This window comes from Chlorocebus sabaeus, chromosome 25, assembly GCF_047675955.1.
Source record: "Chlorocebus sabaeus isolate Y175 chromosome 25, mChlSab1.0.hap1, whole genome shotgun sequence".
Lineage (NCBI taxonomy): Eukaryota > Metazoa > Chordata > Mammalia > Primates > Cercopithecidae > Chlorocebus > Chlorocebus sabaeus.
The window spans coordinates 43,657,327-43,670,114 of NC_132928.1; the positions used below are offsets into that span (position 1 = coordinate 43,657,327).

At 35.3% G+C, this 12,788-nt stretch overlaps 1 protein-coding gene across 8 annotated transcripts in view; it reads right to left on the bottom strand.

The window, feature by feature from the left end:
* The window catches only part of HMCN1 (hemicentin 1), a 454,658-nt gene that overhangs the window by 73,423 nt on the left and 368,447 nt on the right, over positions 1-12,788 (bottom strand). For all 8 annotated transcript variants that reach the window (XM_073011674.1, XM_073011672.1, XM_007989160.3 and 5 more), the window contains 6 exons: positions 11,021-11,217; positions 7,760-7,841; positions 6,328-6,464; positions 2,227-2,368; positions 1,062-1,206; positions 239-366 (listed from right to left, as the gene is read on the bottom strand). In XM_073011674.1, coding sequence (XP_072867775.1) covers positions 239-366; positions 1,062-1,206; positions 2,227-2,368; positions 6,328-6,464; positions 7,760-7,841; positions 11,021-11,217 — 831 coding nt within the window. The remainder of the gene's footprint in view (positions 1-238; positions 367-1,061; positions 1,207-2,226; positions 2,369-6,327; positions 6,465-7,759; positions 7,842-11,020; positions 11,218-12,788) is intronic.

The window sequence follows — 12,788 nt, forward strand, 5'->3', positions numbered from 1 at the left end:
AACTGAAATTAGTCATTGTTAACTGGCCTCATAGTTATGAGCAAACAAGGCTCTGAATTTTAATAGTGCTGTGATGATATTAACTATACGAAGGAGAAAACTGGGGGCTTGACTATTCATAATACAATGTAAATTGCTTAACTAGCCTTCAATGTCAAGATCTTTATGACCTCACTAGTTTAGGCTATCAAAGAGCATTTGACACAGAGACTGGATGTCATCTATAAAGTGTATTTACCATGAACCTGTAAATCTATTCGCCTGCGATCTGTTCCAGCAGCATTGGTGGCCATACACAAATACCTTCCAGTGTCAGTGACATGTGCTGATTGAATACGAAGGAATCCGTTTTCCAAGATGGAATATCTGCAAGAGAAATCACAAGTGAAGTCTTCTGAATCAGCCTTTTTTGATTATTCATATTTTGACTGAGGGAAATGTTAAACACTTGGTGAAATCCATTCAGTTTTTTTCCTGTTTCAGATGACACATGTTTACAATGCCCTTGGTGGAAGAAAAAGTTACGACGCAAAGGTGCATAACAGATGGGCTTGTGATCTTGAATGGATTATAATCATTATGTAGACATAAGCCTCAGGGATTATGCTTTTAAATTACTAAATTTGGGCCTGGAGTGATGGCTCGTGCCTGTAATCCCAGCCCTTTGGAAGGCTGAGGTGGGCGGATCACCTGAGGTCAGGAGTTTGAGACCAGCCTGACTAACATGGTGAAACTCCATTTCTACTAAAAATACAAAAAATTAGCTGGGCGGGGTGGCATGCGCCTGTAATTTCAGTTTACTTGGGAGGCTGAGGCAGGAGAATCAATTGAACCCAGGAGGTGGAGGTTGCAATGAGCCAAGATCATGCCACTGCACTCCAGCGTGGGCAACAGAGCAAGACTCTGTCTCGGAAAAATAATAAAATACTACATTTTGATTATTGTATTAAGATGAAATGCTAATTCTAAACATAATGAGACCAAAATAGTGCACTAGAAAAAAAATTTGAGAATTTGTATTTCAGGTCTTACAGCATTTTTAAATTTTCCAATATTGTTACCTTGCATGATTCCCAGCTAGAACAGCTCCATCCTTTCTCCATGTTATCCTTGGAGTTGGCACACCTTCAGCGATGCATTCCAATACAGTTGACTTATTTAAAAGAATTACAAGACTCTGGGGGCCCCCCTTTATGTTTGGAGGAACTGAACAAGAGATGCACATGAAAAAATTCAGTGATACTAAATAACACAGCCTGCATGAAGACACTGAAGATGTAATATAAGATGAGCTTCGAGTCAAATGTATAGCTTTGTCTACACGAATCTAGGTTAGTATAAATATAATTGAGGTTTAATTACTGAAGTCTTACTCGAGATACTTTGCGTTTAAAAATAAAGGGTAGGTAGGCAGGGGGATTTTAAATCTCTAATATGGTGTATGAAATCTGGCTTACTGTGAGAGAGGCTTAAATGAAACTCAGCTCTAGTCTGATGCAAATTAAAGATGATATTTCTTATTTCTCTTTGGCCAAATAATGGTCAGAGAATGTTAACACTGAAACAGCTTCACTTTAAATGAAGAACAGAAAGTGGGCTGTTTTAACAAAAAGCACATCTGTGATCAATCATGCAATTCTCAGAGCATGCATTTTATTGATCATTGAGTTCATATGGGAATAGACAGCCTGAATTTTCATTTTAGTATTAGAGATATCAGTTGTGTGGGTCACCCACTATTCTGTAAAATTTTATATATTAAATATCCAATAGACTGTTTTGAGGAAAAGTCTATATTCCTAAATGTTGGCATTCAGATACTATATTTAACAAAATTACAGTCCTATGGCAGTCTCTGTGTGGCACATATGTACTCTCAAGCCACCATCAATAAAGGTGAACTAAATGATGGGCTATTTGTCATCCAGTGATTTAGTGTATTGACTTCCTCAATGGTTCTGATTCTGAATGACATAAAACATCATGATATGCTAACAGTAATTGGACATATTCTCTAAGATAGACTAAAATATCTCTAGTTGTGTTTTTTGGAAATTGAGTTAATTTGCAGTATAGATCTAATACAAATACTCCATGTTGCCTTTTTCAAAAGCAGTAAGATAAGTACAAGGCTTCGTTTAGTATGCACATAAGAAAAAGCTATCATCTCTTTGAATGCCCTTGGTCAGATTTTTAAATTGTGGAACAATGAATACCTTTTCTTACCATTTACAGTGAGGATAAATTCTCTTGTAGTCTTCCCTGCAATGTTGCTGGCAACACAGGTATAATTGGCTGTATCACCTAGGTCTACGTTGTTGATTTGCAAGTATCTCCCTCCAGATAAGATTCGCACTCGAGGTGTTGCCTGGATTCAGCAAATAAATAAATTTACCATTAAAATGTCAGGAAAAGAGAGTAAATATTATTTCACAGCATCAAAAGTAACTATAGCAAACTGTGGAGCTGTTGTCTGTCAGCATGCTTTGTCTACTCCTCCACCATTTTCATAGTATCAAAAATCCCTGGGAACTGTTTTAATGAGCGATGCTAAGTAACAGGAGCTGTTGTCTGTCAGCATGCTTTTGTCTGCTCCTCCACCATTTTCGTAGTATCAAAAAGCCCTGGGAGCTGTTTTAATGAGTGATGTTATGCCCCCAATTCCTTTGACAATTATGATCCATTCAGGAATGGGCAGGTGACTTAAGTCAGGCCTACCAGAGTCCTCCTCTAGACTCTGCTGGGAGTGTCAGGGAAAGGATGTGCCCTTTTTCCTAGAATCACAGGTTGTGAGGATGACCTAAGCCTAGTGGCAGTCTTATCATGTGGAAACAGCCTGTCCTGAATCTAAGGCAATACAAGTAGAGTTCATTCAGAGAAAGGATAGATGCTTCATTATATAGTTAGAGCCTCTGGAAATTCACCAATTATTGTAGCCAATACATTTCCTTTTTGTTTTTCCTTTTCATTTAAGTTGGTTTGAATTTGAATTCTGTCACTTATAACTGAAAGCCTGCTGACTAACTTTGGTTAACTAGAGGAAATCATTGTATTCCAATATTTTTAAAAAATAAGTAAACAAACTACCACAAATATTTCTTAAGAATTTATTTTGTAACTAGGCATAGAGCAAAAATTATGAAAACATAGCACAATGAAACCTAATCTCTACTATTAAGTCTAATTGGAGAGCTACATATATAAACAACTAATTTAAGGATAAAATATATGATCATAGTTGTTAAAAAATTCCAGTCAGCATCAAAGATTGATATTCTCTCATTGTACCTAAGATGAAAGCATTTCAGGAATAGTCCAAATAAGATTTCTCTACCGTATGAGCTTGGTCCCAGATACATATATCTTTCTAATAAAATATTGCTCGAAGTAAAATATGCAGTTCAGGTCCATTTATTTTAAAAGTTCACACATTTTCTCTAGCCCTTTCTATTGGGGCTGTTAGTGATAAAATTATGTTACCTTTGATGAGAATAAGCGATTTCTTAAATATGTACAGTAAGTTCTATAAAAAATATTTTAATTTTTAACTTTTATATGGGTATAGCAGAGTTTTAGGCTAATAAAAACTTTCAGAATGATTTTTTTTTTTTTTTAAGAGACAGATTCTTATTCTGTCACCCCTGCTGCAGTAGTGGTGCTATCATAGTTCACTGTAATCTCAAAATCCTGGGCTCAAGCAATCCTCCCACATCAGTATCCTCAGTAGCTACAACTACAGATGTGCGCCACCATACCCAGCTAATTTTTTTTTATGCAGGTGGGGTCTTGCCATGTTGCCTAAGCTGGTCTTGAACCCCTGTCCTTAAACAATCCTGCCTTGGCCTCCCGAAGTGCTGGGATTATAGCGTGAACCACCACATCTGGCTCAGATTGATTCCCATAATGTTTCTCTTCCATGAATATCAGTACTTTCTGCTAACTTATTAAGTCTCATTACAATTTTCTCTGGTTTTCCTTCCACAGACCACCTATAATTCTTCCAAATTTAACTTGTCTCCTGATAGAACCTCATTCTTAGCTGATAATCTCACTTCCTGTTCCACTGAGAAAATTAAAGCCCCACACCAGCAGTTCTCCCCTCCTCCCACCTTGGGTATGAATGCAACCTTCTTTTCTATTTCCTCATCTCTGCAGAAAATGGATGACCCTTCTCGACAAGGCTAACCCATTCAACTATGCCTGGGTCTCATACCTCCCCTATCCAACATAACTTGTCATATAAACTGATCTTTCTCTTTCTTCTGTCTTCAATCTCTTTCTTTCAGCAAATACACATATTCTTTAAAGAACAGTTCACGCTTGCTTCTACTTCCTCTTCTTCCATTTACTCTCCAAACAACTGTAACCTGCCTTCTACTTCGATCACTCTTTGAAGAACCATTGCTCAGGTCTTTAATTACCTATATGTATTACCAAAGCTAATGGACACAACTTTATTGTACCTTCTGTGGCCTTTGTTAACCACCCCCGACCTTTTCCTTGACTTTTAATACACCAGTGTTTCCTACTTTTAATCCTGTTTCTGAGTCCTCCTGCTCAGTCTCATTCATCTTCTTTTTTCCTATGCTCACCTTGTAATTGTTACTATTGCCTAAAGCTTTATTTTCACTTAACTGGGACTCTCATACTCTGCTTTCTAGTCAACCTCCTACAAACTTATGACTTCAACAAGAGATTATACCATGATGATTACATCAAAGGCCGCCTTTTTTTTTTTTTTTTAAGTAAATATGGACCATGAAACCAAAGACTTTTTTGATGAAATACGGGCCAATATTTTTAAATGATTTCTACAATCTCCTCTTGGAAAATATAGGTAATTCAAACTCAAAATGTCTAAACCTGAACTCATCTTTTTTTCATTTTTCATCACTAGTTAACTTACCCTTTCCTAGGATTGCCATCACTTCGTCAACCTGGGATCAACCTAGACTTCTCCATCATCAACATTCACTCAGTTTTTACCTTTACCCCTAATGGTCTGGAGTAAAGTGCACACATGGGAGATCAGACTATGGAGGCAAAGTCAGAGCATGAAAGGGCTTGTGAGCTCAGTTGTGTGGTTTAACCAGAATCCTGAAATCTATGGGGAATCAGCAAAGATTTTAACCAAGATCTATGTCAGGTATACCAAGCTACTTGCAGTTCTCAGACCAGCAGCCTTCCTTTTCTTGTAATAGCTTTGTACATGCCATTACCTGTAATTGGAATCACTTTCTTCTCCGGCCTCACCCAGTATATACTGATCCTTTAAAACTGAGCTCATCTTTAGAGACTTCCATGGGCTGTTCCTTACCCTTTAGTCTGGGTTCTTTGCTTCTCATCTCTGTTTCTACACATCCTTCTAATATACAATTTATTAGTGGTATCCATTCTATAATCTTTGAGTAACCTGTCTTCTCAGATAGTGTGTGAGCTCCTTGAGGGTAAAGCCTGTTTTCAGTGCAATCATAGCACCTGGTATTCTAGTAGGCACACAATAAATAGAGAAACTGAAGTACCGGAGGGTTAAGTGATATGCATGATGATTTAGCATGTTAGTAACTCTTAGAACCCAGCCCCTCCATGTTTGGTGTTTGTGTGGTTTAGTGGTGGTGGAAGTCTTTATGTCTTAGATGTTAGGGGACATAATCTCCTTTTGTAATTAACTATTAGAAACAAAGTATAGGTTACAATAAGAGGATGAGGAAGAACAAAGAAGAAAAAAATCACTAGGATAATCACAATCAAAACATTCACAGTCAAAGCTTTCAGTAGTCTCTAAAAGGCTACTGAAGATCCTGGCCTTTGACACTCTATGACAGCAGGTAGGTATCATCTGAGCATGGCAAGTTTTGGACAGCCAGTAACTGCTTCTTCACGGATTCCAGTCTCAGACACCTGGTATCTTTGGGGTCACTCATGAGGTCCAAGCTTAGACAAGGGAAATTCAGTAAAAGAAGCATTCTCCCTAGAGATGTGGCAGTTATTTTGAGACTTTGTTGGTTTCTTCTGTCTTAATAGGTGAGTATTTCAAATCAGACTTCAATGCAAGGGCACAAGGAAATACATACTTTGGCAAATTTCCAGAGTGTCATGAATCTAAATACCTTTCTTTGACCCATGACCAACTATTAACTACCCTGGCAAAGGCAAATAATAAAGCAAATAATAAAGCTAATTTTAAAACCCTGTGCTTACTGCTGCAATGTTGAATAATTAGTAGCCTGATGTTACTTGGTTTTGTGTACCTAGCAAAGCCCCTAGAGCTGATTTTTTATTTTTTAATCTCAAAAAGGAATTTGTGGAGCTTATCAAAAAATTTACCTGTAGCCGTTCTCCATTTTTGAGCCAGGTAATTACAGGTGGGGGCACTGCATCTGATTTGCATTCCAATGTCACTTGTCTGTTCCGTAACACAGTGACATCCTGGGGCTCATCAGTTCCAGCAATATTAGGAGGTACTGGGTATGAGAACAAATACAACAAAAGCTTTAAAAAAATGAGCTGTAACATGATCTATATTATCATAGGTAACCAAAAAATGTTGGTTCTGCTATATGAAATAATAAGAGTCATAAAATTAAAACATTACTCATTTAATTTATAGCCTAGATAATTACAAATGGAAGTTTTTTTTTTTACCTTATTTAGCACTTTCATGTACACTAAGTAAAGAAATCCTTTCAACAACCACATGAATGATAGAAGTAATAAAATTGCATTATTTTCACCATTTGACAGTAAAGAAACGGAGGCACAAAGAAGGGATCCCTTGTCCAGGTTATAAACTTGGTAATAATTTTATCTGAACATAAGATTTAAAAATTACTGAATCAGAGAGTGCCCATCATAATATACTGAAAGTCTTTTTCATGTGGCTCTTTTCTTTTTTTTAAGCAGAATTTGCATGTCAATTAATGGCAGGTTTAATTTGTATGTGGGGATGATGGGGGCACTTAAATCCCAGATAGTTTGCACTGCCTAGTCATTCAGGCTATGAGAATGAACCAAAGATCTTCTGTTAGTTTTTAAATTATTCCTCCCCATGAAGAATAATTCCTATTTCAATGTCAAAACCATATTGGACAGAGTCTAACTGGCCCAATTCTTCTAGGAAGTAATCTGACAATAAGTTTCAAAATCCTTAGAAGAGTGTGTGTGTGTGTGTTTGTAACCAAGCAAGGGCACTTACAGAAATTTCTCAAAGGGAATGGGCTAACATGTGTATGCAAAGTTATCCACAGCAGGGCTGTTTATATTGGTAAAAATATAGAAATAGCCTGAACATCCAAAAATATGGAGTAAAATGGGATACTATACAATCACTAAAAATTATGTTATAAAAATATATTTCTTGACATGAAAATGTTCACCAAAGTATTGAGATAACAGCAAGTTAAATTCTATAGGTAAACTATATAAACATACATTTTCTATCATATTTTTGTGACAAAACATTTATATGCAAAAAAGTCTTTGATGAGATTCTGGATTTTTAAATTTTCTTCATCATAGTTTATATTCTATTATTTTAAACCAATGAATACAAATTATTAATGCAGAAACTAATCAAATAACTCAAAAAAATCCATGAACTGCCCCCAACAGCATTTGATTAGTCAAATATAAGAATCAGATTTGCAAAATATATATTCCCTAACTTATAAACATATCTTGTGATGTGTTGTAGTGTTGTCCCAGGTTTTTCTAATCAGTTGTGTGTATGATAGACGGTAGGAGCTTTTGCCAAATTTACCATGCACTCTCACTAGATATTCTTTATCATCATCTCCTGCAGCACTGGATGCCAGACATGTATATCTTCCTGTATCCTCCACCTACAAAACCCAAATAATGAATTACACAATGTTAACATGTTAGTTTTTGTTATTAAAATAAATATCCACTAGAATGAATGTAAATAACCCCAGACCAAAAACAAGATAATTAAAGCAAACTGTTAACACTATAATTAGCACTCTGATAGAAAGCATAGGTTGTTATCTACATTATATGCAAACCTATGTTTTAACAGGATTTTGGTATTGATGTAAGAATGTTTGTATATTAAGTGTATTTAATGATATCTGAAAAGGTAGATATATATAGGATCTAGCATCATTTGTGATAGGCTATATCCTCAATGTTCATTGAAGTAACAAATATTCATGGGTTTAAATTGCAGACTGAAAAGTCAAAACAAAGCCTTTCTCAAGAAAATTAAATGTCAAATAAGTAAACAGATAAATAAAATACCTGGCTATTAAAATCAAATATATAATATCTCATCTTGACTCTACCTTTGATATACATGGTGAAACAAAAGAGTTATATTATGTAATGTGTTAGAAATAGGGTCAGACTGACAGCAGGATCTATAATTATCTAACTAAAACCAAAATCATTACTTTAAAAATCCCCAAGCATGGTTTCCATGGAACGCTAGGGTTCATTCATATGTTTGACATTGTGTAGACACAACCCGTAATCATGTACATGTAGAGGATACTCTGGAAAACAGATGCTTTTACTACTGCAAAAAATGTATTTTGGAAAAATAGAAATATCCTGTTCTCATTTATTTTAGTACTTGAACATTCCCAGAATATTGGCATTTAAAAAATTCTTACATTCAAACTGACTTTACAGGTTATGGAAACACTTTTTGATAGGCTGCAAAAACTCCTTTCAAAAACATTGAGACTAGAATGTTTGGAAAAACACTTAAATACGATTTTAGAAGAACAACGCTTACATCATTATTCAATAAAGAATTTTAAAATGATGTGCTGTTTCCTAAAAATAATTTCTAAATTTCTCATCATATCTTTAAAATCTCTAAAACTAACTCTTCTCTACCAACGCTGTTCATTCACAATGGATATCATCCCCTCACTTGTCTTAACTCAGCCAAACTTGAACCATCATTCAGGACTGCTCTTAAATGTTCCCTCTTCCACAAAATATTTCCTGACAACTTCTGCCCTTCTGGCTACCCACAGACATCACCTGTAGTTAGTTTCTAAAGTCTTGTTTTACTAATAGAATGTCAGAAAAATTATAGTTAAGCATGTATCTTAGAGGAAGATTTTGCAGAGGTGGACGTACATTATGGCTCACCAAGGAGAGTACAGTATACAAAGTTTTCTAAATCTATTAGTCATAGAGTAGTTCCCTCCCCTCTTGGGATAAATTACAGAAGTAGTGTTTGACAAAAGATGTTTTAGGAAATTCTTGTCTATACCACACAATTTGCAATTTGCAAAGCATCCACATCCATTATGTACCAGGCATAAGTAGATGTTGCAGATAAATACACAAAAAAACAAAGTTGAGATAAGCAAAATATAATGCAGTAAGTGTTACTACAGAAGTATATACAAAACGCTATGAAAACAGAGGAGCAGAGTAACAAAAATCAGTTTGGGGACTTGATCATATTTAATTTTCCACTTCCATATTGTTTTTAATGGTTCTATTATTGACTCATATCCAATTGTATCTTATGTATAGTCATTTTTCTCCCCTAGACATCGAGCACCTTCTTGAAGGCTGACACATGTCATATATCTTAGGTCTTATGGATTCTCCACAATAGCTAGAACACATGGGAAATCTGGCCATCATTTAACGTTCTATGAGAACTTCATCTTGTTTTGTTACAACCCGCCTTTTTGTTCTTGCCTTTAAGACCTATAGTAATGGCCTTAACTTCCCTTTCAAGCTTTATTTGTCATTTTTTTTTTAATATTCATTATTCTATTCTACATACTTTCCTGTCTCCATGCTGTTCCTAATGTCACAAAATTCTTTTGCCTACTTTTTGTTTGTTGAAATTATATCATTCAGAGTTTTGATTCAGTATATGGTTTTAGTCTAACCTGACTCTAAGTTACTGCAATGTTTGAAATGGAGAGAAAAAAGGGGAATGGAAGGTATGTGCTCCAAGACACTAGAAATGCACTGTGCTGAGATGCACTGGCTAGGCTTCTGAATCAGACTGACTGAGGCCTAGCTCCGTCACTGAGCAACAGTGAATACTTGGCAGATAAGTACTTAATCTCTCTGCGATTTGTGGGATAGACACATTGTCTCACAGAGTTGCCATGAGGGGAATGGGTAGGATAGATAGCCCAGATATGAACACAACAGGACACAGTAGACAGTTTATAATCCTTAGCTCTCTTCTTCCGGTTCCCTTTCTTCCATTCCAGTGAAAAATGCAAACAAAATATGATCAAATAATTTGTTATTCTACATTCAGAGGAATGATGATTATGGTAACAACAACAGCAACAGCAGGAACAATCCTTTTTATTTTTTAAAGCATTTACTACATGCCTGTGGCACATTAATGTTGGAATATTTCTTTAAATACTTCAGTGTATGAATGAGGCATGACTATTATTTTTATCCCCAGTTTATAAATGATGGCATTGGGGCTCAGATGGAGAATAATTACAACATAAGGTTTGCCTTTATTAGCAGAATAGAAGATTGCTACAATAAGACATCCCAGGCATACTTCTCTTTTAATATATTCACATTTCAGATCCATTTCCTTAAACTAAACCAGTCAGTTTTATTGAACTGATCATTATTTGAAAAATTTTGTCTCTTCAGACTTTCATATCTGCTAGTTCATTTTGGAGATCAAGTGTTCTTTGAAACCTTATATATGTGCATGTCAGATTGCTTTTTGCCAGTTCCATTAAGGGCCATATAGCACAAATTAAGAACTTTGGGAAATATACTAACACTTATAGCACTGTGAAAACTTGCAAAAGTTAATGGAAAGATATCTTGCTTTCTTCAGAGTTTAATATGATACTGCTTTGTCTTCCTTTTAATTAAGTTACCCAATCATGCATATCATAGGACTAATCTATCCTGCTCAAGTTACACAGAGCTGTGATACATAAGGATTCAAAGATGTGATTTCTTTAACAATTCTCATATATTAGCAAATGAAAAGTTTGACCTAACCTAAAATAATTGTGTGAACTTTGACACTTACCTGAGCAGTAGAAATTCTAAGAACCTCTCCTCTTTCTAGAGTTTGCAATTGATCTGTTTGTGGAAGGGGCCGGCCATCTTTCATCCAGGTCATTTTAGGGGCTGGGATTCCAGAAGCAATGCAGGCAAGTTCAAGTGGGTTATTAACAATTACTGATATCTCTTCATGTTCTTCAGATCCATTAATGTGAGGTGGTTCTATTTAAAGGGAATAAAAAACAATAATAAACCCTCTATTTCATAAAATATTTCTCGTTAGAAAAACTTGAAAATCCAACACAAATTCACATTCACATAAAAATCGATTAGAACAAGAAAAGTGAAATAATTCCTAGATGTCATTACCGTTTCTCATTGACACACTTTCAAAAGGGATGGATCATGCACATAAGAGATAATGAAGTAAATGGTAATTCATTACCATGTAATTATAGAACAACAGATCGAACTCAGTTAATTAGAACAGTCTTACTTGACTAAAAGATTTGAAAACAATAAAAACCAAACCCAACTTGTACCACTTTTCTTTTTCGAGAGGGACTTAGCATGTTACTATGTTTTTGTATCTTTAAATACCAATAGTTTCTACAAAAGCAATGTGTAAATACTGTGGAATTTTGCTATCATCTTTTCCATGAAGAGCTTTGAGAGGAAACAATGACTAAGCAGAAGAAAAAATAGTTACACTTGGAGATAATTTCTGTATAAAACACATTTGTTATGTCTGGATGGGAGTAACTTCCTCTTTTGTTACTTATACTTCTAAAATTACCTTTCTCAAGAGAAGGTCAAACAATCTAAACACTGGGAAGAAACATTAAGATTCTTTAGTCTACTACCAACTTTGGTAATTCCTTTAAAACACATTCCCCTTACAATGACCATTCGAGTTTTCTATGACATTTTCATAGTTCAAGCTTCCAGCTTAATATTTGACAAGGCAGCCAAAATAGCTGTTGGACAGCTCCAGGGGTTAGCAGGTTTGTTTTTCCTTAATAAGGCACATAGTTTAGAACGGTGACTCATAGCAGAAGATCTGGAGTCTAAGTTTGAATGCTGGTGTCAACAATTATTAGCTTCATGTATTTGAGCAAACCTCTAAAATGGGGATACCAACATTATTTACCTAATAGGATCCGTGTGTGGCATCAGTGAGATATATTATACACTTTTTTGTGTGTTTCCGTATGTTTTATTTTACAATTAAAGATTTTTAAAAAGTTACTACTGCTACAGTGTTTATACCCCAGCTGTTGGTATTATTAAAATTTGCTTCCCCAAATTTCCTAAATCTGCTTTCCTAAAATTAAATAAAAACTCATCATGGTTTCCAAGGCTTCCACAATATGGTCTAAATCTATCGTTGTCATTATTTACTTTTAACATACTTATATGTAACCTAGACTTCAAATCCGTCAACAAGCTCAGTCCTTTCTTGCTCCTCATAGTCCCCCAACTGAGCATGCTGAAGTACCATCAGAGTTATATTGTCCTCAAGTTCATTTTGTGAGAACCATAAATCATTTCTTGATTCTCTCAACCAATTATAAAATTTCAGTCTTCTTACTTATTGGTTATTTAATATATGTCAGTCACCATGAATACAAAGATTAATTTGGCATGCTCACTGCCCCCACCCCAAAGTTTATAATCACTAGATTTAAAACAGTAGCAGCAGTAATAGTATTAACATGTTCTTGAGTGGTTCAAACCCCAGACTGTCCAGATCTTACCTGTGTTAAGTGATTGTGACCTATTTTACTCTGTGT